Source organism: Phycodurus eques, chromosome 2 (genome assembly GCF_024500275.1).
Source record: "Phycodurus eques isolate BA_2022a chromosome 2, UOR_Pequ_1.1, whole genome shotgun sequence".
NCBI classification, from domain to species: Eukaryota; Metazoa; Chordata; class Actinopteri; order Syngnathiformes; family Syngnathidae; genus Phycodurus; species Phycodurus eques.
In genome coordinates this window covers 18389218-18415078 of record NC_084526.1, presented here as the reverse complement: position 1 = coordinate 18415078, position 25861 = coordinate 18389218, and the positions used below count along the sequence as shown (strand labels likewise).

The 25861-nt window shown below is 40.9% G+C and overlaps 1 protein-coding gene and 1 non-coding gene across 2 annotated transcripts in view; both read right to left on the bottom strand.

Moving 5' to 3' along the window:
* chd9 (chromodomain helicase DNA binding protein 9) overlaps positions 1-25861 on the bottom strand; it is a 154312-nt gene that overhangs the window by 16591 nt on the left and 111860 nt on the right. Inside the window, 16 exon segments of the mRNA XM_061668941.1 lie at positions 2535-2592; positions 2680-2797; positions 3030-3133; positions 3729-3818; positions 6097-6256; positions 6334-6533; positions 8568-8767; positions 10208-10318; positions 10405-10590; positions 14412-14615; positions 15213-15408; positions 17220-17430; positions 17515-17770; positions 19501-19644; positions 20118-20294; positions 25000-25243. Of these exon segments, the coding sequence (XP_061524925.1) occupies positions 2535-2592; positions 2680-2797; positions 3030-3133; positions 3729-3818; positions 6097-6256; positions 6334-6533; positions 8568-8767; positions 10208-10318; positions 10405-10590; positions 14412-14615; positions 15213-15408; positions 17220-17430; positions 17515-17770; positions 19501-19644; positions 20118-20294; positions 25000-25243 (2659 nt within the window).
* LOC133399440 (small nucleolar RNA SNORA16B/SNORA16A family) lies at positions 12459-12594 on the bottom strand. The gene has a single exon (XR_009768209.1). It is a non-coding gene; the product is annotated as a small nucleolar RNA SNORA16B/SNORA16A family (small nucleolar RNA).

Sequence of the window (25861 nt, the reverse complement as noted above, 5' to 3'; positions counted from 1 at the left end):
GATCAAAAGATGAATATGAGACAAAAGCCCAGAATTCCAGCTTTTATTTCATGGTATTTACATCTAGATGTGTTAATCAACTCAGGACAGAGCACCTTTTGTTTAAACCCACCTACTTTTCAAGTGAACAAAACTTTTGAAACACGAGACTGATGGGTGTTTCTAGTCATTCAGGTGTTGCCTTTTAGATTAATGGCTTAAACATTTGATAGTGCTTGTTTTTGGCTTTGGGTTTCACCTTTGAAAACTGCATTTGCTGTTAAGCAAACATGAAGACCAGAGAGCTGTCTATGGGAGAAAAGCAAACAATTTTGAAGCTTTGAGAAGAGGGAACATCGATCAGAGCTATTGCACAAACATTGGGCATAGCCAATACAACAAAAACAAAGGAATTTACCTTGCCATTCCAATACTTTTATTTAGTATTCTTCAAACTGTGAAAAATTAGTTATAACAACAATATTAAAGCATGACTTCTTCGACTTTGTTACTGCAAGTGTGTATTTCATTGTGTGCACCACACTGCCCCTCAGACGCCAAGATGTGCACAGCAAGAACAGCAATTGTCAATAAAACTAAACCCCAGTTGTATTAAGAAGTTCAAGTGTATTGCCGCAAATGTGGAGAAAGCAAATGATGTTCCCACCATACACTTATGGTTAAAAAAAAAAGTTAATTGAACTTTGGTATTTTTCACTTTAAGAGTATGATTTGTATTTATTGGGGCCCGAGCAGCGACCATTGCAAGGGTCCTACTGTAATCGTAGAAATTCTTCTTCTTTTTCTTATTATTCTCTTCCCTAAACATGCCCCGATTCAAACCAAAGTTTGCACACAGATTGAGCCTCGTGAAAAGCTTGATTTTTTACAGTTTTCATACACGATTACAAAAAATGGTTCTGGAGTGCCCCCAACAAATCTAAAAAATGTTGGCCAGAGTACTATGTGTCACCTACAGCTAACAAAACTGGAGCACAGAGTCTAAAGCAAACATGGTGAAGCAGCATTTAGCCATTATGCTGCACACAAATGGAATAAGTTGCCAACAGACGTGACGTCAGCCCCAAGCCTACATGTTTTTAAGTCGAGGTTAAACACTCTTCTTTTTTCCCATGCTTTTTAGAGCATATCCACTTTTAAATGATATTTCTTGCACTGAACGTTGATTTAATTGTACTTTTATTTTTTCTCTTTGATTTAAATGTTTCTAAGCTGTTTTATTTTTGTTATTAAATGCTTTTAATCATGTAAAGCACATTGAGTTACCTTGTGTATGAAATGTGCTATATAAATAAATTTGCTTTGCTTTGCTTTACTCCGGTTTCCTCCCACATCCCAAAAACATGCATGGTAGGTTAATTGAAGACTCTAAATTGTCCATAGGTGTGAATGTGAGTGTGAATGGTTGTTTGTTTATATGTGTCGTGTGACCAGTTCAGGGTGTACACTGCCTCTCGCCCAGAGTCAGCTGGGATAGGCTCCAGCACGCCTGCGACCCTAGTGAGGAAAAGAAGTGTGGAAAATGGATGGATGGATATTTTAACACTCCTCCTAGACATTTTCTCTAATCAACTTCTAACGTTGGGTGTGTCATCTACAGATGTTGAATATCAAAAGTTATTAAAAGCTTTTTAATTCATCTAACGGTGTTGCCATGGCGATGTGAAAAACTACAAAAGCTTTTGAAATGTCACACACTTGAAAGAGTCCTGGCCGGAAGACATCTACAAACAATTATTTATTCAGAGTCATAGTGCCACCTACTGTATGTACAGTATAAGTATTAAAACCCCTTCAACTACTCACATTCCCAAAAGTCAATGTATTTTGTTGACATTTTATGTGGCACACCAACACAAAGTAGCACATAATTGTGATGTGGAATGAGAAGTATATACAGGTTTATACATTTTACGCAAATATAAATCTCAAGTGTGCGGTGCATTTGTAGTCAATGGATGTGAAATGTCCCGGTACCCCAACATGCCAGTACCCCAACGTTGCCAGGGGTGCGAGGGCCCTAAATAGCTGCTCGCAGCTCTAGTTGTGTGAATGCATTCACATATATGTTATTCTACCTTTATTTTTATCTTTATTATTTTCCCGCCACGTTTTTTTGACGGGCTTCTCCTTCGTCATGTTACATCCGATTCACTCCGTTCAAACTTCGGCGTGTTCGGAAAATTCACACGATGCGTGCTATTACTCATCTAAGCCGCAACATTTTCACATTACCCACAATTCCATATTTTACACCCCAAAAAATCCCATTCATTCCCAATGACACTTTCAACAAAATGCTTTCACATCATTCTCTTTCACTTTTAAAACATTCAGAACTTCTTCAACACGCATTCCCGTATTACCCACATTCCACATCTTTCATCCACATTTTACTGTAAAAAAACACCCACATTCTCCCCCATTCCACTCTATTCTGCTTTCTTCAGATGTGTTCATCTCTGTCAGTCTGATTATTGATCGGCCTTATCAAAAGGAGACAACTTTGGCCTTTGGCAGGGCATGACGTTTACCTCTATGTCGTCCTTCAGCAGGGCCGGTGCAGGCTTGTACTCGGGATCGTCCACATCCCTGGAGACACGCACATATCATGTCTAACTTTCAAGATATTGTAAAATGAAAAATATTACACTAATTTGTCAGGTATTTTCTCCCTACCCGTCCATGAAATCGTTGCTTCTCTGTTCGGCAGCGATGGCCTTGTCGTCTGGTCGGCCGACGCGCTCTAGAAAGCACAGTGCAGGGTCTGCGCGGATGGTGTTGTACTTCTCATAACCTGTGATATAAATAAATAAATAAATAAATAAAAAATAAAACATAAGCAAAGTTCTGCCATTAGGGGTTTAAATGCTGTGTGGCGTTTGCATCTTTTCCCTGTCCATAAGTGTCAATGTTGGTTTGTCTATATGTGTCCTGCTGTTGTCTGGCGACCAGCCTATGGTATATCTCGACTATCACCTAAAGTCAGCTGGGATAAATTCCAGCTGGGATATGTGGTATTCACTCACCATGCTTGTAGACCCCCAGCAGCAGACACTTGTCAGAGATGGTATCCCACCACAAGGCTGGCAGTTCCGAGTGGTCCAGCTCGGGCACCCAGATCTTGATCTCACTGAAGAAGGAGCAATTGAGTCAGACATAAATTATTAAAAAATGTCATAAAATGATGTAAATACTTCTCCCTCCTTTTTCCAACTCCAAAAGACTAAAATTAAACTGCACTCTTTTTGCTACCGAAAGCTTGTTTTGATGACCTATTCTAATGCAGTTCTAAACTTTGCCAGCAGATGGAGGTCTATAATTGTCTTATATTTGGCTGGTGAGCGTTCAACAGGTTGATGATTCTACATGCAAAAACAACAACACTCCATGATATGTAAAACAATGTTCGTATTTATTTATGCAGTTATTTGCTGCTCTTATGTGAATAATGTATGTTTTACAGTATGACATTCTGGCCTTGGCTTACTGAGAGTGTATGTTATTGTTATCAAAGCCCAACTACAGACTAATGTTGAAGCATTAATAAAATATATAAAATGTTATTATGACTCTTAACATTTCCATTTTTAGAGCAGGTTCAGTCTCGAAATCTGTTGTCTATTGTTGCTGTGCAATTAGTCTTGTCTCATCAAATATTTACACCATCAATTTCACATCTTTGTTACTTAATAGTCTCCATAAGGACAGGAAGACAGTGCACTCACCTGGCATCCACGTTGTTCAGAACGTTATGGGCCTCATCGCCTATCACCTCTTGTTTCAGGTAGTACAGCATTCTGACCCGGAGCAGCACCCTGTGCACAGAAAAGCCGCCGCTTAGAAAAGAAAAAGCCCTGACCACGCACAATCGCTTGGGGGAGTGGTGCACACACACACACGCGCGCACGCACACGTGCGTGCGTGCATTCTGGTTGAACACAATGAACTCGAATGAAATAATCCAGTGTCAATCCTCAATGCCGAACATTTTTGTATGGACAAAATGGTGGAGGAAAACTAGGGATAACATTTTTGCATTGCAGGAAAAACAAGCAAATCCACCAAGAGAAAGACAAGTGTATGATAATGTCGTGCAGGAGGCATGAACAGCGAGGCAGCAGGAAATGGGTCTCAGACAGACACATACACTAAGCAGTGGGATATGACTGTCCCATCACCATGCTGTTTGAACCACACACACACACACACACACACACACACACACACACACACACACAGAGCATGCCAGTCACGCCTACTAGGTTGTAACAGGAACAGAGAGCCAGCAAGAACAGGAAGTCAGACACAGACATGCGAGGAACAGAAAGAGGAAGTCAGAAGGACAGACTAAGGCAGGGGTGTCAAACTAATTTTTGTCACAGGCCACATCGCAGTTATGGTTCCACTCTCAGGGCCGTTATGGCTGCAAATCCATATGATTGCCTCATATTATTACATATACACAAATTAATGGATAATTACTTTTGAAATCAGAAGCCCGTGAACTACAGTATAAACTACAGTATGAAATCAATTTAATTTTAAAAGGGGGGTTGGTAACAAAAAATGCTTGCAATAGCTCAATATTTCTTAAAAGTGAAGCCAATTTGCAATTTTGGTATGTTAGCAAAAACAAAGTCGATGCACACTCGCACGGGCCACATAAAATTACGTGGCGGGCCGGATCTGGCCCCCGGGCCACCAGTTTGACACCTATGCACTAAGGAATGGCATGTGTGAATGACAAGCCTACTAGGCTTTTCGAATGGAAAACTAAGGGACTAAAGCTGGTGTGTAGGAACAGGAACAGAGTGCCAGCACCACAGCCATATATTATTTTATATATATTTTAGCTCAACATATTTCCCAGGAAAAGTGGAGTGTGATAGATAAGTAGGCTACGCCCATCCACCCTCTACACTACTGTGTGACAGAAGCAGCTGCTATGACGTTCCATCACACCTGTCATCATGCTCTTTCCAGGTTCGGCTGTAAAAGTGCGTGTGGTGTGACTCACTCACGCACAGCGCACACACACAAAAATTTGTGCACTGTCACTCGCGCGTTACGCAGCCAGCCAGCTGAGTTGCGTGACACAGCCGGCTGGCATGCAAGGGATCCCTCTCGGCTCTGTTCACAGACACTAACCCAGCCAGAAGCAACACGAGCGGGAAGAGACGTCGCAAGTGACAACATGAGCGCTTAAGCGTGACATGTCACTGCTCGCTTAGTTTTCGAATGAAAGCCAGGGAGTGTCCTCCAGAGGGAAAACGTCATCGTCAGCAAATCCCACATGTCACGTATTGGACAATCCCTGGATTCAGCATGGCGGGACCGGGAAACAAAGGGGAACTTTCGATGGAAAACACAGCACTGTTTCAACACAGGCGGCCATCGTCTATTTGGCTTTTGTCTCTACAGCCCCCACCCTTTCGCCCTCTGTCTGTGGGTAAGAGTGATCCATAGGAGCCATTAGCCAGGTCTGAAATCTCATTAAGATTTCCACCACTCAACCGGTCACTGCGTCTCAATGAATCAGCAGTGTCGACTCCAATGTTTCTTTTAGTGGCTCGTTATTACTTAAGCAATATTTTTTTATTTTTTTTGCATTTGACTACTGTATTTCCTTCATTGATTATGGGGAAGATTAATATTAATAACAATTTTAAGTCTAGTGGTTAGCACGACATGTTTTTCCCGTACTTATATTGGCTTTCTCTAACGTCTTCAAGACCTGGCTAATCTAGCACTTCAAGACCCAATTAATTTACTGTTTCTAGATGCAACTGAGTGCTTTAAGATCTGACAAATCAACCGAATATTTCACAATCAAATAATCAACAACAGTTATAAGCTCTGAATCCTTTACTTTGACGATACTGGGAGTTCATCAATGTTAAGGTTCCAATAATAAAGCAGGCTAAAATGAAACTTCTGTCTTTTGAATGAAATTGAATCTGTAAAGAAAAACGTCATAACGATCAAAATTCAAGAAAGAAGTATACTTTTTGGCCCAGATTGAAATGTCTGGCACTGTTACAAACATACAAAATGTTAACGTTATCCAAGTAAAACTGACTCTGGTGAACCCACTTGTTGCAGTGGTGCTTGAGGTGTTTTTTGTAGCCGTCGTCCTGCAGCATGTGCTCTGGGTTGTGCTTCCGAAGCCACTCGGCTTTGTGGATGTCAAATGAACTCGACTGGGTCTTCATCTTCTTGCCTTTGCGACCCCGAGGAACAGGCGCAGACAGACCTAGCGGCAGCAGGAAAGCATGGTTTAAACTCCATCTCTCTACCGTTCGGTTCAAAAACATTGGCGACTTCACATACCCAAGTGATTCTGAAGCTCCTTGGTGCGACCATCTTCGGCGGGTGCAATCAAATCCCACATAAAGCCTTTGATTTTGTCGTCGCCACGGTAGTGCACCAGGCAGTAGGCCAGCAGTGCCCTGCAGATGGATTCAACGTCCCAGTCGGTCAGCTGCTTCTTGAAACGCCCATGGTTGAGGATGTCCTTCCAGCGGCCCCACCTGTGAGATAATGAAATGAAAACTTATGGTGTGACAACCATCATCCCCTGACCTGATCCCTATTGAGAGCAGCTACTATTTACACCAGCTGCAGCCCAGAGTATGAAGAGAAAAAGCAAGCGTTCATAAAGACCGTTAAAAGCACGGAGTCTATTTCACTTGTGGAGGCAGCACTTCATCGCCAAACCGCCAAATTACACTTTAAAAAAGTGTGTCGATCTGGGCATGTGGTGCATGCAGCAGATACATCGCTAATTATAACAATACTTAGGTTCCGACCGTTTCTTGGGCTTTAAATCTGAAATCACTGACTGCACACGGAACAGACAGAGACGAGAGAGAGAGAGAGCGAGAGAGAGAGCGTGTAAACTGAGTCAGAGACGGAGAAAGATCAGAAAATGAACGACAAGGAAGAGAAAATTTGGAACAAATGGTGCTTAAAATGGAACAGGCAGAGTAATTTTTGTTTGCACTTCTCAGTGGGAAGTTCCCATTGGGAACTCTTCTTAAAAGTGCATATAAATGTGAAACACCATTATGAACCAAAACAAAGCTTTTGAACAAACATAACCTCTCAAACAATTCAGTTAAAATTTGTTGAATTAAAATATGTAAAATTGCTTGAGACTTTACTGCTGTGTCAAGATGCCAAAGAGAAAAGGGGAAACTATGACTTTATTTTTCTCAAGTTCAGCACCTTATTTGAACATGTATAACTTTCTCTTATTTACTTGCTCTTATTGTGAAATGCAGTCCTACGTTTATTTCGTAAATGAGAGACTATTACACAGTTGTGCTCCTATATTTTATTACCAGGGCAATTTGTAAGATGTGTACAAGTCTTTATTATGCTCTAATATTATATCAGTGACATAAAAAAAACATCTTGAACGTTTTTGGGAGTTTTCTGTCTTTTCTAAAAACATTTGCTGTCGTGGCAGGCCTAAACACATAATATATTGATAGCGAGCAATAGCAATTAATAACAAAAATATTGTAAAAACAGTATAATTAAAGAGTAACAACTGTAATAAAAATCTGCAATATAGGGGGCCCATGAAGCAAGAACTGCGATGTAGCAGAGGATTACTGTATCTGTATTCCATGATGATAAATTGCAGGGACTCATTGTTCCATGGCTGGGACTCATTGTTTCCATGACATGTGAATCCTGGGACTCACATAGTCTCATGTGAAAAATGTTTGACATTAACGATACTATCATTTATCGTGATAGTTTTGGGGAAAATACAGTATATCGTCTTTAAAAAATTGCAATCGGGGGAGGCTGAAACATGAGAGAGAGCAAGAGCAATGAATAACACAAAAATATTGTACAAATTGTAAAAACAAAAATCTGCAATATAGTGGGACCGTGAAGCAGCAACAACCGTCATATAGCAGAGGATTACTGTATCTGTACTCCGTGATGATAAGTTGCAGGGACTCATTGTTTCCAGACATGTGCATCCTGGGACTCACATAGTCTCAAGTGTAAAATGATCTATGCATTCACATCTTCCAAACAAATGTCTATGAGGGTGGACGGCAACCCTAAAAATACCTGTAAAAATAGAAATTGTCATGCAATAAAGAGACCTGTCATTTGAGCTTTTTAATAGCCACACAATAGAGCTAAAATATACACATGCAGTGAAGACTCTCTTGTAACTTCGACCATAACCGCTAACAATCTGGGCTAAACTTAGACAAAAAGAGGAACAGTTGAGATTTATCACTTCATACTTCATTGACAGAACAGTCAAGCTGTATCAGAGAACAGTCGAAATGGACCACTTCATACCCCCTTTACACCTAGTTAGCCAGTATTTTGGTGCCATCTGCATCTGGCACCATTGGCAACATTACAAAAATACACAAGAGAACCATAAATGTGAGTTTTTCCAGCAGAATCCTTGAGGATAGGGCACACAGAAAAAGGAAAAAAGATGAGGTGAATTTGTGAAACGCGAACGGCCAAATATACGGGGGTTCAATGTACAACGCCAGCAACTTACAAATTAATGAACATACCCGTATACAAGCAGGTTCTTCTCCACGCGGAAGCATTCTGTGCGTCCATAGCTGTTAGGGCGCTCATGGGCTCGCCTAACTTTGGGCTTGGCGTCGTCGCTGTCACTTTCACCCTCGGACAGCTCCGCCAGCTCATCCTTGGTGGAGCTGAAGGGCCTTGTCTGCTTCCTGACACGGGGCGTGTCAATAACCAGGCTGTTCTGTAGGCGTGACAAGACAGGGAACAACTCTGTTTACAACTGCACGGCTTTTAATGGTAAAGTTGTGTAATAGTTGAGATCAGCTAGACAATTTGCACTGCAGGTCCAAGTGCCCAATTCGGATTTAATGCCAATATCCAATTTTTTGACTGTCCATTTCCATGAAATAAAACTTAAAAACTAGCTTTATCTTCTATTTATTTATTTTAGCAATAGGCACTTTACTAAGGATTTCCCACCCTAAAAGAAGAGTGGGGTAGCTTTTGTATGGGTGGACCTTGTCTATCTTGTAATATGAAGACTGTATTGTGTGGTATCTCCGCAATGACATTACATGTACAGTATATATTATATGATGACTATATGTGACGAATTAATGTTCTGTATTTATTTTTATTGATTGGGGACTATGGATGAAAACAAGCCTCAAGCTAACTCAGGCATATTTACTTAATTTTTTTCCCTACATAAGAGTTCTCTGTATATTCCGAAAATGTCCATTACTGTGGACTGTCCCGTCAGAATAAAGCAATAAAGGAAATGAAAATTACAACATATCCCATATTGCTCTGTTTACACGAACTGAAACAAACCACAAGCATGGATGCCCAAATTGCACATAAGTAATAATAGTAACAATACAAATATTAAATGTTACATATTGTTTAGTTGGCTTTGGCTGACTTTCGCCCCCCATTGATTTACAGTGGTGTGAAAAAGTGTTTGCCCCCGTCCTGATTTCTTATTTTATTGCATGTTTGTCACACTTAAATGTTTCCCATCAACAAACAAATTTTAATATTAGTCAAAGACAAAACAAGTAAACACAAAATGTGGTTTTTAAATGTTTTTTATTATTAAGGGAGAAAAAAAATCCAAACCTACATGGCCCTGTGTGAAAAAAGTGCATTTTGTGAATGCTTGTGTTGTCCGTGACTAATATTTAAATATGTTTGATGATAGGAAACATTTAAGTGTGACAAACATGCAGAAAAAAAAAAAGAAATCAGGAAGGGGGGAAACACTTTTTTTACCCCACTTTAAATGAGGGGTAACCTACATATTACTCCACTAACTGCTTGCTTATATTGCTTGTTTAATAATGGACACACATCTAATGTAGCATATTTAAAAGGCCCAGAGTGTGAAGAAATAAAACGAGTGTTCATGAAGACTTTAAAAGCATGGATTTTATTTTCCCTCGTGGTGGTGGCACTTAATGACAAAGCCATCGAATTACACTTAGTTTCAATTTACGTGCAGTTCAGCACATGTGGCGCATGCTGCGGACACAAGGCCACTAACTCAGGCTTCGAATTTTCAGATTATTGCTCAGTCGCTTTTGTTACTTCTGCTGTACACACCTTTATAGAAACACTGACATATAACTTGCTAAAGACAACTGCTCCCTACTTGATATATTGTAACTTATATACTTACTCTGCCGTTGGCCATTTCCATATCAATGTCTGCCTTCTTTGCCCACTTGTCCCAGAAGTTGGGGTCATCCAGAGAGATGTCTGTGCGGTTCCCAGACGCTACAAAACTGGCCTGGAAGAGGACATCAGACAATCTTAGTAATCACAATTGGTATCCACCCTGCTACTCATCTAAAATGTCCATGCGTGCCACATCACCTTGGCAAAGGTGGAGCCTCGGCCCTCAGACTCAATGGTGATGGTCTTGGTTCGGCGCTGGAGGATCTGGTCAATGTCCTCCTCGCAAAACTTGGCCCCCTCATCCTCCTCGTCCATGATGGCGCCGTAGGCTCCGCGTCGCAGCAGATCCTCAATCTCCTTTTTGGACAACTGTTGCTGGACCCCCTAGAAGGAGGAATAAAATCGTTATACTGGGGGCTAAGGACTCAAAGAGATGTATGTAAAACAGGTGCCACTCACTGCCTTGGTTCCTAGTGTTGGGGGGAAAAAAGAAATTCTGCATTTTTACACTTCAAAGGCAGAAAATGTTTGCTTGTAAAACACAATAAAAAGATAAAATGCCCTTGTGTGTTTTTTTTAATTGATGTTTTAAACAGAATGTTACCAGAATGAATAAAATCAGAATATTAAGTGAAAACAGTTCAAATGTGATGAAGAATGCATCATTTCACAAGAAAAGTGATTAGAATGATTAATCGTGGTCTTACAAAAATAGAGTTGTAATACGATGAGAATATTTAATTTTTTAAAGATGGAAGTGCTAATTTTCTGAAAAAAGTGATAATTTCAACCTAAAAGGTGATCATTTTACAATTTAAAAAAATATTTTACTATTTAAAAAATTTGCATTTTACGAGAATGATTTGATAGTTTTAAGAACATAAAGTGATTATCATTAAACATTATGCCAAAAAAATCGTAATATGATTTTTGATTATATATATATATATATATATAATATAGTATATGAGGAAGAAAAATGCTAATTTTACAATAGAAGTGATTTAAATGTGAACATTACCTCAACCTTTTATGAAAAAGAGTGCCTGTTTTTACGAGAACAATGACGTAATTTTAAAAGAATTACGTAGTAATAAAACCAAAAGTCAAGATTCCAAGAATGTTTAAATATTACCTGGAAAGGTTATGCGAAATTAAAGTAATAGTATGAGAATCAAATTGTAACCTAGAAAGATCTAAGTTTTACAATTACAACATAATTTCACAAGAATTAAGTCATAGTTTTGAGCATAAAGTAATAATTTTAAAACAAAATGAAAATGTATAAATATTACCTGGAAATTTCTGAATTTGTCAAAAGGAAAGTAATCGTATGATAATAAAATTGTAATTTGCGAGAAAAACAATTATTTCACATGAATAGTCAATTTCAGTCTGAATTCCATATAATATTAAAATATTGCATGAAAAAGTAGTGATTTACAAAAAAATGCCACAATTCGTCAATTGTGTGATATAAAAAACCCGATAATTTTATGAGAAGGCACGGGCTACTAGCTGCAGCCAACTAATGCACTTCATTTGCATTGATACACGATTATGAGCACACACACAGCACCTTCAATGCACTGTAATGTCTCTCTAAATCTAAAATAAATGTCTTTGTTAACAACCCTGATACATTTAAATGATAACAAAATTGACAAGTACTGTATGTAAAATAAGGCTTCAAAATCTTGAAAAATCAAGCCGTCCTACCTGCCCTCAGACACTGGGGGGCGTGTCTCCTGAATGTGCCAAAACCACCCTTGTTAACCAAATACCACTACTACCACCTGAAACGTGGATGCTACTTCGTCTGGCAACTTTCTTATGCCAACACATTTGAGACAACAGAACAAGAATCAAATTCTGAGCCAGACGACACTGACCTACTTGAGAATTAACCTTAATTCTCTTAGTATGCAGCAGAATAAAAATTTTCTTCTTTTAATTTACAAGTTAGCAATATGCATCAGTCTCGACTCGAGCATAAACTAATGTCAGCCATTTAAAGCTGGGCTATCAATATACAGTAAAAATATTAATATATAATAATAATAATATATAATATCACTTTATCAGATAGCCCAACTTTATCAGATAGCCCAACTATGTAACTGGCCTTTTAAGCCATGCCCAACATGTCAGGAACACAGCAATGGTAAAAAAAAATAAAAAAATTAAAAAATCATACATCCAGAATTCACTACTACAGTTTTCAGTCTTTTCATGTTTTAATAAGTTAACACGATTGTTTTTTCTCCAAATGTTGCTGGAACAGTTACGTTAGAACTGAACAGCGACCGTCGGTGAAAGTCTTATCTCGGCATCCTGTTGACCATTCACTGCAATAGGGAAGCAGGCATGGCTTCGATTGGAGCCTTCTTTTCCAAAGAACCTTGACGGTGATCTTCCAGGTATTGTTTGAAATGCATTCCACTGACTTACCGTAATTTCTCATGTATAATGGGCATTTTCCCCCCTCAAATAATTGTCAAAAGTCAATAGTGCGCATTATACATAGGTTTAGGAGAAAATGAAAAAGACTTTCAAGTTGTATAAATGTAAGCCGCCACCTAGAGGTTATGAAAAAGCTGTACACTTTAATTCCAACATGCCACAGCCCCCTAGAGGTTATGCAAAAGTTGGACACTTTCATTCTAATATGGCACATAGAGGTTATGAAAAAGGTGTAGCCTACACTTTCATTCCAATATGACAGGGGTACATATGACTGCATATATGTACAATTGTGCTCCTAAGTTTACATACCCAGGCAGAATTTGTAATATATGTATGTATATATATATATATATATACATATATATATACACACATATATATACACATATATATACATACACATATATACATACATACATATATATATATATATATATATATATATATATATACATACATACATACATACATATATACTCTGAATTTCCCGTGGGTGTGAATGTGAGTGCGAATGGTTGTTTGTTTCTTTGTGCCCTGTGATTGGCTGGCAACCACTTCAGGGTGTACCCAGCCTCCTGCCCGATGATAGCTGGGATAGGCTCCAGCATGCCCACGACCCTAGTGAGAAGAAGCGGCTCAGAAAATGGATGGATGGATATATGTATAGATATATATATAAAATTATTTTTATTTATTTATTTTTAAATACGACTGATGACTGAACAATAACCATCATTTATTTCTTTATGGTTATGTTTTGTTTAATAATAATGCTTTTCTGAAATGCTTGACAGCTTAATTTGAATCCATTAAAATAAAATTAAATGTGTTTCGCCTTTTCCATGTTTTCTTTAAAGAATTGTACACATCTTACAAATTCTGCCTGGGTAATCAAACATATGAGCACAACTGTGTGATTTCTCATTTACAAAATAAAAGTAGGGCTGTGTTGAATTTCAAAATAAGAGCAAGTAAATAAAAATAAATTATGTGTTCAAATAAAGTGCTTAACTTCAGAATAATTATTTGAAAAAACTAACAAAATGCAAAAATACTTCATGTTTTGATCATATGGGTAGAAGCAAAATCATGCATTGTAAAAATGCATGATACATAGGTTGAAGGGTTTTCAAATTTTTTAGGTCAACTTTGGGGGTGCGTATTATACATGCGTGCACATTATACACGAGAAATTACGGTACTCAGAGTTTGTAGAATTGAACTGCAAATGTTTAAGCCAAAGTCAATGTCTGAAAACAAATCTTTTGGTACTGCTCTTGTTCTATTTGCTCCCTTCCTCACAGGGTGTAGCCTTCCCAATTCACATATGGATCAAATCTAATGTCTATGTAAAGTTATTGCTGTCTTATAGTGTTGTTATGGTTTTGTTGTTTGCTGCTCTTTTTGTTCAACTCCAGTTCCAATAAATAGCAATCTAAATACAAACTGCATGATGATCCACAATACTCCTTGACGAAGTAGCTCAGAGGTTTGAAAAATAAACTTGATAAAAGCTCTTGACTAAATAAGTCAAATGAGGCATAAAGTTACACCATCATACACCATGAATAAGTAGCCGAACAGGACAGGTTAAAAAAAAAGGTATAAAATAAAATGAAATTAAGTTAAATGAAATAAAATAAAACAAAATTATGTTTTGGTGTTCACTCTAAACCAAAGACTTAATTATTCTCCATTCATGATTCAAAATATATAAAAATAAAACTCTCACAACTCACCCCTCCCCCAGTGCCTCCTGCTCCACCAGCGCCGCCTCCTCCCAGGCTGTTGTCGCGGCCACTCATGCTCTGTAACACAGCTTTGTCCAAACCGAGTTTGAGGCTGGCGCGGTCAAACATCTCCCTCTCGTACGAGTTCCTGGTGATCAGGCGGTACACCTTCACCGCCTTGTTCTGACCGATGCGGTGGCAGCGCGCCTGTGCCTGTGCAAATATGGGAGTGCAACACATTAATAATGCTTAAAGTGGTTCTCAAACTTGGGGTATGGGTCTGCGAGCCAAAGCTTGAGGGTCCGCAAAATAAGTTGCAAAACAACATATGACGTATAATTAAAAACACTACTATATGGCAATAAAACAAACATAATACACCAATAATTCCTCCTTACCTTTGTGTTAATTGAACGCTCTAATATGATTGTGACATATCACGTAATTCTGACATTCCTGCATAAACAGAAGGCGTATTATTAAAGGAATATGGTCCTATTTTTTATTAGATCATTAAGGCGTCTTTTTAAGAATGCGAGACATAATATTACAAGAATAAGGTATTGTAAAGATTTTTTTTTTCTAAAGAAATTATCACTCAAATCTTTTTTCTAAAAAACATGAATGTGAAATTGTAAAATACATTTTTCTCGACAATAGGAAACGTTTTCATTCATATGACCTGATACTTTTTTTTTTTTTTGCAATTTTGCCCCTATAATGGTCGCTGGACGCAAAGAGTTTGAAAACCCCTGGCTTAAAGGTTTTGATTTGACATTCAATCTTTTCACAAGTCCATGCATACGTTACCTGGAGGTCGTTCTGTGGGTTCCAGTCTGAGTCAAAGATAATGCAGGTGTCCGCCGCCGTCAGGTTGATGCCCAGGCCACCAGCCCGTGTACACAGCAGGAATACGAAGCGATCTGAGTCAGGCTTGCTGAAGCGGTCGATGGCCGCCTGCCGCAGGTTCCCACGAACACGACCGTCTATCCGTTCGTACAAGTACCTGGAGAGACAGGGGATGATGTTAGGGGGACATATTTTGGAAAATTGACACTCGTATACAAATAGTTTGGTCTCTGGAGTGCCTGTCCATCAATTAACTGTAAAATTAAACACCCATCCATCCATTTTCCGTACCGCTTATCCTCACTAGGGTCGCGGGTGAGCTATCCCAGCAGACTCTGGGCGAGAGGCGGGGTACACCCTGAACTGGTCACCAGCCAATCGCAGGGAACATATAAACAAACAACCTTTCGCACTCACATTCACACCTACGGGCAATTTAGAGTTTTCAATTAACCTACGATGATTGTTTTGGAGATGTGGGAGGAAACTGGAGTACCCGGAGAATACCCACGCAGGCACGGGGAGAACATGCAAACGCCACACAGGCGAGGACGGATTTAAACCCAGGTCCACAGAACTGTGAGACAGAGATATGCTAACCAGTCGTCCACCGTGCCGCTGGAAAATTAAACAACCAGATTAATTTTTTCTTGAGTTGCCCATTTATGTGAACGTGTCAGTGAGCAAGTTGTTCTGAATTTTGTTACTGCCCCTACACCAAGTTTTCCGCCCATAAACTCGAAACTAGGCTGGGTGAAGATCATTTAGGACTACACGGAATTCCTCTCCTGTCAAACGTTTGGCTTGATGGAGGCATGTCCGAGACCATTTATTAGGACACTTGGGAACAGTTTTAAATTGTGAAAAAAATATATAAATTGCACAGCCCTGCAAATGACTAACTTTTTGCACTGGTTGCACATTTTTTTCTTGGGTGTGAACAAAAGTTAAGTGCATCCAAATTTTCGACTGCATCACATGCAACATCACAGTTTTACAGGATCACTCTTTAAAAAAATAAAAAAATAGCTGACTGTCTTTTTAGGCAATATTGGCTGGTAAATAATTAGCAATCTGGTCAACATAAACTTCTGTATTTAAAGCACAATTCCATAAGAGGGGTAACTTACTGAAAAGTGTTGGTGCGTAAAGAGTTATGTGTCAGAGCGTTTGGACTTTTGGATGAATCAGGCCTTAACTTAACATTCTTCACAAAGAAGTTGTCGGTCTTTCTTTTCTTTTCCGTGGCTATTTCCACTCTAAAGCTGATGATCCAACTAGGCCACTCACGCTAAATTTTGTTAGGACGGTATATTTTCACAGAAACTATTACAATAAACAATAGTATTGATGATGATGATGATTTTTTATGCCACTGACATTATGATATTAGAGCATAATAATTCATGTACATCCTTTTAAGCTCAAATAACTTAATTCTCAAGAATATTAAACATTGGGATTGAAATGTAGAACAATGAATAAAATATCTCAGATAAGTAAAAAAATATATAAATAAAACACTCACTTCCCACATCGTCGCTGTGGCATTAAGCTTTGGAACGAATCCAATTTATGCCGCTCAACTTTCTGTAATTGTACAGGTACATCCTCGCCGTCGGAAAACTTAGCTTGCTAGCAGCTCTGTCTGACTGCAACACGCACATTTCAAACACGCACGCACACGACCATGGCCAATAAGAGGGGAGTCCTGACCTTCACTATCTCTGATTGGTTTAAACCACGATGGGTTTAATGTGTGCCCGCTTTCTAACTCGCTGAGATTTTTCTTTCTCCTTCAAATGGCTAGGCGTACCTGTGCAACCGCTTTTTCTTTTTAGGCACACCACTGATAAATTAAGGCGCATGTGAACCAAATTGGTCACACTCTATAGCCCTGATAGCATGTCTCCTTTAAAGTTGTGGTCTAGGTCAAGTCTCCTGTGGGACCTTGATTCTGATAAGTACCTTCTTTGAATGAGGTAGTCTTCCAAGATGTCCAGGCAGCGCACCATTTGGGAGAAAATGAGCACCTTGTGGCCACCGGCCTTCATCTTGGGCAGTAGTTTGTCGATGAGAACCAGTTTGCCGGCAGACTGCACCATGGCTTGGAGGTGGAAGTCCAAGGCAGCTGGGCTATACACTTCCCTGAAGTCCTCCAAGATCTTCTCTTCTGCCCCTGAAAAGAACACAGACAGCATTAGTCACATGACCCATGTGCACTTAGAACTCCCAAAGTCTCCTTTATGGCGTCCAGTCCTACCTTTGATGAGGTAGGGGTGGTTGCAGCACTTCCTGAGCTCCATCATGGTGTTGACCAGGTTGGGCATGTTGGCCTGGCCCGCTCCCTTGGCCAGGAAGGAGAAGTTCTTCTCCAGGATAGCGCGGTAGTACTTCTTCTGGATGTTGGTGAGCTCCACCTCGATGATGGTCTCCTCCTTGGGCGCCAGCTTCTTTTCCACGTCCTCCTTCAAGCGCCGCAACATCATCGGTTTCAAGATGGCCTGTAGTTTCTGCACCTGTTGCCCCCCCCACCCAAAAAAAGATGACAACTTTGAGATATGATATTTGATGAGACATTGAAAAACATCACGTAAACTCGCACAGTGGCCGACTGGTTAGAGCGTCAGCCTCACAGTTCTGAGGACCAGGGTTCAATCCCCGGCCCCGCCTGTGTGGAGTTTGCATGTTCTCCCCGTGCCTGCGTGGGTTTTCTCCGGGCACTCCGGTTTCATCCCACATCACAAAAACATGCATTAATTGGAGACTTTCAATTGCCTGTAGGTGTGACTGTGAGTGCGAATGGTTGTTTGTTTGTATGTGCCCTGCGATTGGCTGGCAACCAGTTAAGGGTGTACCCCGCCTCCTGCCCGATGACAGCTGGGATAGGCTCCAGCACGCCCGCGACCCTAGTGAGGAGAAGCGGCTCACAAAATGGATGGATGGATGTTGGTTTGACCTGACTGATTAGAATACACGATCTGACGAGAGCAGTGATTTCCAATCTTTATGGAGCCAAGGAACATATTTTACAATAACAAAATCTCACGGCACACCAACAAACAAAAATGTCACAAAAAGTCGATAGGTTACTGTATTTACTTCATGCCATCTAATAGAAGACCATTCATTTGTTCTGTCTGTCACTATGGCTCACTGGCATAAATAGAGGAAAAAAGGTACATTATTTATTGTAAATATATTTTTTTGAGCAATTAAGTACACAAGTATATACAGTAAATGAACAGGCCATTTAAATAGACACATTCCTCCCTCTTGTGATCGGATCGGTTATCGTTTTTTAAAACTCGCTGATCGGTCCCAAAAATCCTGATTGTGTAAAGTCTATTATTTACAGTAAGATCATTCATTGCTACTTCCAGCTTTCGTTCCATTTGGAGTCACTGTGCTGACACACAGTCCAAGAATGAGTGGCATTTAGTCACCTATCTATTATCACAATCCATCACGTCAGGGGTGTGTGCGTGTGTGCGTGTTGTGCAAAATGACACCGTGGCCCAGTTACACAAAAGCTTTGCATTCAAGTCTACGTGGAGCGCTGTTAATAGGTGCCGTATTTTACCAAACCAACTTTTTATAGTATTTGGGATGTAATATTGGCTCTATCGGGCGGCTGTGGCTCAGTAGGTAGAGAGGGTCATCCAGTGAAGGGTCCGAAGGGTAGAAATCCCAGCTCCAACTGTCCCCATGTCGAAGTATCCTTAGGCAAGACACTGAACCCTAATTTGCTCCCAGTAGGCCTGGCAGCACCTTGCATGGCAGTCGCCGCCCATTGGTGTATGAATGCGCGTGTGAGTGGGTGAATGTGATGCTTTCTAAAGCGCTTTGGGCACTGTGATAGCATAGATAAAGGGCTATATAAGTGCAGTCCATTTACCATCTATTGTGCCTCAGTAAACGTAAAATATGAATTGAAATCGTCCACGTATTCCTGATTCCCAGACGTTTTTCTGCCGGCAGGCATGAAATCCGGTCATTCGAATTCCTCATTAGCGAAGATCTTCACCTACCTCTCCGCTCCCGAGCCAGCCCGGTCATAATAAACACGTCTTAGCCAAATAAGAGTTAACTGAAGTAGCTGTCAGAGGGGCCTTTTCTGGGCACAACAAGTCCATGTTAGAGAGTTACTCTATGGAGGTCTAAATAGCCAAAATATAGGACCTTTAAAATCAAAGTGGTCACGTTTGCCAGAGAGACATTTTGTTAGGACACTCAATTCCGGGATCACCTGTTCTTCAGTCTTGAGGTCTCCAAACTCCTGCATGAAGGTGTTCTCTGATGGGAAACGTGCCGGCTCCAGGAAGTGCAGCAGGCTGAAGAGTTCCTCCACTGTGTTTTGGAGAGGAGTGCCCGTCAGTAGGACCTTGTGCTCCTGAAGAAAAAAAACAGAAACAAAGCCGCGAAGGTTAGAGAGATTACACTCATCGGTATGACTTAGTTGTATTGTACTGAGCAGCCCGGACAGAGATGCGCTTACCAAACAAATAACCGTGTGGCTAATTTCTATAAGATAGTCGGTGGTAGGGGTCGAGGGTGTCGGGCAGGGGTGGCCACACTTTTTTTGCCTTGAGAGCTACCTTTTCAATGACTGAATCAAAATGATCTTGCACCAAAAAATACAATAAAATTGTAATTCAAATTGTTATTGTTGAGTTAGCTATATTGTACTGATCAGTTAATTTGCATAAGAGGCCAGGCAAGGTCAGGTGAGTAGGGCAATCTTAATTTTCTTATACCAATTGTCGAATTATTGTGCCGAGCAGGAGCTGAAAGCATTTGTCTTTTGTGACCAATGTCACATGTAACATATAACATGAAGAAAGCACCACTGAAAGGTGGGCGTACCAGGCTCATTAGCTTGAAGCCTTCCAGCAGCTTGCAGTTCTTGTTTTTGAGGCGGTGCGCCTCGTCAATGATGACGCAGCGCCACTCAATGGCATTGAGCTCAGGGCAGCCCCCCAGGATCATCTCGAACGTGGTGATGACCGCCTGAAACTTGTAGGCGCCTCGCAACACGCGTCCCTTCAAAAAGCAACAAAAGAACACATTAGACAGGAGCAGTCAACCCTTTAAGTTTAAAACTAATTTGACACATTTCAATTCTATTTCGCCTGAGGAGAGCCTTAACCCCCCACCCATCCTCCTCCCACCCACAGGATTGTTTGTTTGTCAGCGCGTACGAGTAAGCATCGATTCACTCCGCCTCTGCATCTGTTACCATCGCCTTGACAACGGACCTCTGGAGGCCCACTCGATTATACATCAGCCTCCTTGCACAACAGACAAGCCCGAGAGGCGCTGACAGAGCGCTCCCTGCCTCAGAGGCTGCGCTGACATCACAGTGAGGTGGCGGCTTTGCTCTGCTCCACTGCATCTTTTCTTCACTGTTCTCGGGAATGCTAAGCCCACAAATGACTGACAACTTAACAGCTCACTAAATGCTGGAGAAGTGTCAGTTTTAAGTGTGTCAGCAACATAATCACCTTCCTCCACTCAAGACTGGTTGCAGGACACATACAGTATAAACTAACAACCATTCACACTAACTTTCACACCTATGGACAATTTTGAGTCTTCAATTACTTTTAAATGCATGTTTTTGGAATGTGGTAGGAAGCCAGTGTACCTGGAGAAAAAAAACACACAAGCACAGCCAAACTCCACACAGAAAATCCTGAGATTTGAACAAGAGAACCTATCGACTGTGAGTCTGACACGGGGGGGGTCATTTCAAACAACAAAACTTTTTTACACGTTGGTGATGACAGTGCATGTCAAAACAACAGTTAGTAATTGGTAGTTGGTAACCAAAGGTTAATTTAAGCCAATCAGAAGCCCGAAGAAATTAATTTCAGTCACACCATAGCCAGGTTTACATGCAGACTTTTTTGTCATTTCGATTGAAACCATTCCGACTGAAGATCTCTGGTCAACTGTTTACGTGTGATGTGATGTAGTCTGATCTGCTCTATACATGTGCACTACATTTAATTGAAACAGCCATATGACATGCGCAGATAGATGTTATCCATCCATCCATTTTCTACCGCTTATCCGAGGTCGGGTCGCAGGGCAATAGCTTTAGCAGGGACGCCCAGACTTCCCTCTCCCCAGGCACTTCATCCAGCTCTACCGGGGGGAATCACGAGGCATTCCCAGGCCAGGCGAATGACAGTTTCTCCAGCGTGTCCTGGGTCATCCCCGGGGTCTCCTCCCGGTGGGACGTGCCTGGAAAACCTCACCAGGGAGGCGTCTGGGAGGCATTCAAATCAGATGCCCCAGCCACCTCATCTGGCTCCTCTCGATCTGGAGGAGCAGCGACTCTACTCTGAGATCCTCCCGGATGACCGAGCTTCTAACCCTATCTCTAAGGGAGAGCCCGGACACCCTGCGGATGAAACTAATTTCGGCCGCTTGTATCCGGGATCTTGTTCTTTCGGTCACGACCCACAGCTTGTGACCATAGGTGAGGGTAGGAACGTAGATTGACCAGTAAATTGAGAGATTCGCCTTTCGGCTTAGCTCCTTCTTTACAACAACGGCTCGATACAAAGTCTGCATCGCTGCAGACGCAGCACCGATCTGGCTGTCGATCTCTCGTTCCATTCTTCCCTCACTCGTGAACAAGACCCCAAGATACTTGCACTCCTCCACTTGGGGCAGGATCTCATCCCCAACCTGAAGAGGGCACGCCACCCTTTTCTGACTGAGGACCATGGTCTCAGATTTGGGGGTGCTGATTCTCATCCCAGCCGCTTCACACTCGGCTGCAAACTGGACCAATGAGAGGCTTGATGAAGCCAACAGAACTACATCATCTGCAAAAAGCAGAGATGCAGTAGTGAGGCCACCAAACCGGACCCCCTCTACACCTCGGCTGTGACCTTGAAATTCTGTCCATAAAATGTATGAACAGAATCGGTGACGAGCAGCCTTACCAGGGAGGCTGAGGAGTGTGATCCCCCTGTAGTTGGAACACACCCTCCGGTCCCCCTTCCGGGACCACCACCCCAGTCTGCCAACAGTAATTTATTAAACTGGAGGTCAGTCGTCTATTTAGCGCAGTAGTTGGGATTGTTTTTACACATATTAAAACAACAGTTTGATAAAAACAAGTTATAAGTGGGTAAAAACTAGATCTCTGTTGCATATGAGTTCTGATTGTAAACCGGCATATTTACGTGCGTAAACGATGACGCCACTGCGCATTTACGTCAAGACAGCACGCGCAGACAGAGCACAGGATGGGACCATTTTGATTCACGGTTTACATGACGGAAATTTACTTCAGATCGGTTTGGAATATTCCACCCTTGTGAAACCGAATGAAATTCCATTCGGATTTGACCTGTTTATTTCGACTGAGGTGTTTATATGGAGCATTTTCATTTGGTTTGGGTTTCTAACCTGATTTTAATCGGAATACAGGGCTCCATCATGTCAACCCTCCTCATGAAAAATCAACATTGCGGGTGTTCAAGTCAAAATGTTACCTTTCTTTGCGTCAGATTTAATGCTTTTTACTTATTTAATGGGGGCAAATGGGTTTAAAATAAAATTAACATGATGATTTATTTTCTTTGTCCTTAACTTTATGTAATAATGGAATGTAATGTCCTTTTATAACCAGATTTTATTGTTGTTCTCTTTTGCGTTATCTAGATTCTCAATCGTGTCTAATTAAATTAGGTTGCCCACCCCTGTTGAAAGGCAATATAGGTTTGTACACTGCAGATTTTTATATTTTTCCCTGTATATGTAGCTTTCCCTGAAATGACTTTTTCGGCTTCTGATTGGCGAAAGGAGGACTTATGCTGGATGTGCTGAAGTGCTATCTGTTGCTTTGACATCCTGGTAATTAACCTGCGTATGTGAAGAATAAAGACATTCTGACATTCTAGAAAACAGGAACATTTATGACATTCGACTTGTAAAAGTGAATATCAGCTCAAAGTCTGAGTGCCTACTACAACCCCCATTGCAATGAAGTTGGGACGTTATGTTAAACAAATAAAAACAGAATACAATGATTTACAAATCATGTTTAACCTATATTTAATTGAATAAACTACAAAGGCAATATATTTAATCTTCAAACTGATAAAATGTATTGTTTTTAGCAAATAATCATTAATTTAGAATTTTATGGCTGCAACAAGTTCCAAAAAAGCTGGGACAGGTTCATGTTTACCACTGTGTGACATCACCTTTTCTTTTAAAAACATTCCATAAACGTTTGAGAACTGAGGACACTAATTGTTGAAGCTTTGTCGGTGGAATTCTTTCCCATTCTTGCTTGATGTACAGCTTCAGCTGTTCAAATGTCCGGGGTCTCTGTTGTCGTATTTTACGCTTCATAATGCGCCACACATTTTCAATGGCAGACAGGTCTGGCCTGCAGGCAGGCCAGTCCAGTAACCGCACTCTTTTACTATGAAGCCACGCTGTTGTAACACGTGCAGAATGTGGTTTGGCATTGTCTTGCTGAAATAAGCAGGGGCATCCATAAAAAAAGATGTTGCTTGGATGGCAGCATATGTTTCTCCAAAACCTGTATGTACCTTTCAGCATTAATGGTGCCTTCACAGATGTGTAAGTTACCCATGGCATTTGCACTAACACAGCCCCATACCATCACAGATGCTGGCTATTGAAATTTGCATCCATAACAGTCCGAATGGTTCTTTTCCTCTTTGGCCCGGAGGACACGACTTCCACAATTTCCCAAAACAATTTCAAATGTGGACTCGTCGGACCACAGAAAATCTTTCTACTTTGCATCAGTCCATCTTAGATGAGCTCGGGCCCAGAGAAGCTGGCGGCGTTTCTGTGTGATGTTGATAAATGGCTTTTGCTTCGCATAGCAGAGTTTCAAGTTGCACTTACGGATGTAGCGCTGAACTGTATTACTGAAATTGGTTTTCTGAAGTGTTCCTGAGCCCATGTGGTGATATCCTTTACACATTGATGTCGGTTTTTGATGCAGTGCCGCCTGAGGGATCGAAGGTCACGAGCATTCAATGTTGGTTTTCGGCCTTGCTTCGTGCATGCAGTGGATTCTCCAGATTTAACCTTTTGATGATATTATGGACCGTAGATGATGAAATCCCTAAATTCCTTGCAATTGTATGTTAAGGAACATTGTCCTTAAACTGTTCGACTATTTTCTCACGCACCTGTTCACAAAGAGGTGAACCTCGCCCCGTCCTTGCTTGTGAATGACTGAGCAATTCAGGGAAGCTCCTTTTATACCCAATCATGGCACCCACCTGTTCCCAATTAGCCTGTTCACCTGTGGGATGTTCCAAACAGGTGTTTGATGAGCATTCCTCAATTTTCTCAGTCTTTTTTGCCACCTGTCCCAGCTTTTTTGGAACATGTTGCAGCCATAAAATTCTAAGTTAATGGTTATTTGCGAAAAACAAAGTTTATCAGTTAGAACATTAAATATCTTGTCTTTGTAGTGTATTCAATTCAATATAGGTTGAACATGATTTGCCAGTCATTGTATTCTGTTTTTATATATGTTTAACACAACGTCCCAACTTCATTGGAATTGGGGTTGCAAATTGGTGATATCTGACATCCTAACCTGACTTATCCAGGTTGTCAGCCATGTTTTTAGTTTACTTTTGACTGAAAAAGGTATGGAAAAAACTGTAAAAATGTTTGGTTTCCAAGCCGTCTGGTATGCAAATGATAGCCTTAACCAATGCTCATCAATTACCTGCGCATCCCTGGAGTACATCTCATACTGCTGCAGCATCTGCCTGCTGATGACGCTGCCGTGGTACACAATGACGTTCAGGCGCGTCCACGTACGGAACTCACGCTCCCAGTTGGCGATGGTGGACAGTGGGGCGATGATTAGGAAGGGTGACTTGATGCCCACACGGTAGATCTCCTCGAGGAAGGTGATGGACTGGATCGTCTTCCCTAGGCCCATCTCGTCGGCCAAGATGCAGTTTCGCCTAAGGACGACAGAGAAAAATTATAGACTTGGTGGTTCTCTGCATACTTACTGTGAGCATGTTAGCATGAATTCTTATTTGAAATAGTACCAGACTACAGAGTATGATGTAAAATCCTCATTGATGTACCTCAGAACGTTTTGTACACATTTTGCTACCTTCCTAAAGGTTCGCTCATTATTTATTTTATATGGACATCACAAAAACATGAGACAAACCAGATACACTGCTAGCATTCTAACTGCTCGCATGTTAGCATTTGATCAATTATTATTCAAAACCCGACGACAGGGCATGGAATAAAATCCTTATTGATCTGCCTGAGCAGTTTTTTGATATCTCTGTCTTTAGTTAGCATGTTAACACTATCAATTAACATTTGAAAAAGTGGCCAGTTACCAGAAAAGATCTAAAACTGTTATTCATGTACCATACTGCTTTCTTTATTCAGGTTGCTATCTGTTAAACTACCAACCACTATCATGGTTGGTAGGTATCACAGCATTTTACTCATTCTCTTTAAAAATGGTACCCGAATGCAGGGCAAGATGTAAAAATTGCTAATGATCTGGCAAACACGTTTGCTACACTATAAGTTAACAGACCAACTGGAGTCAT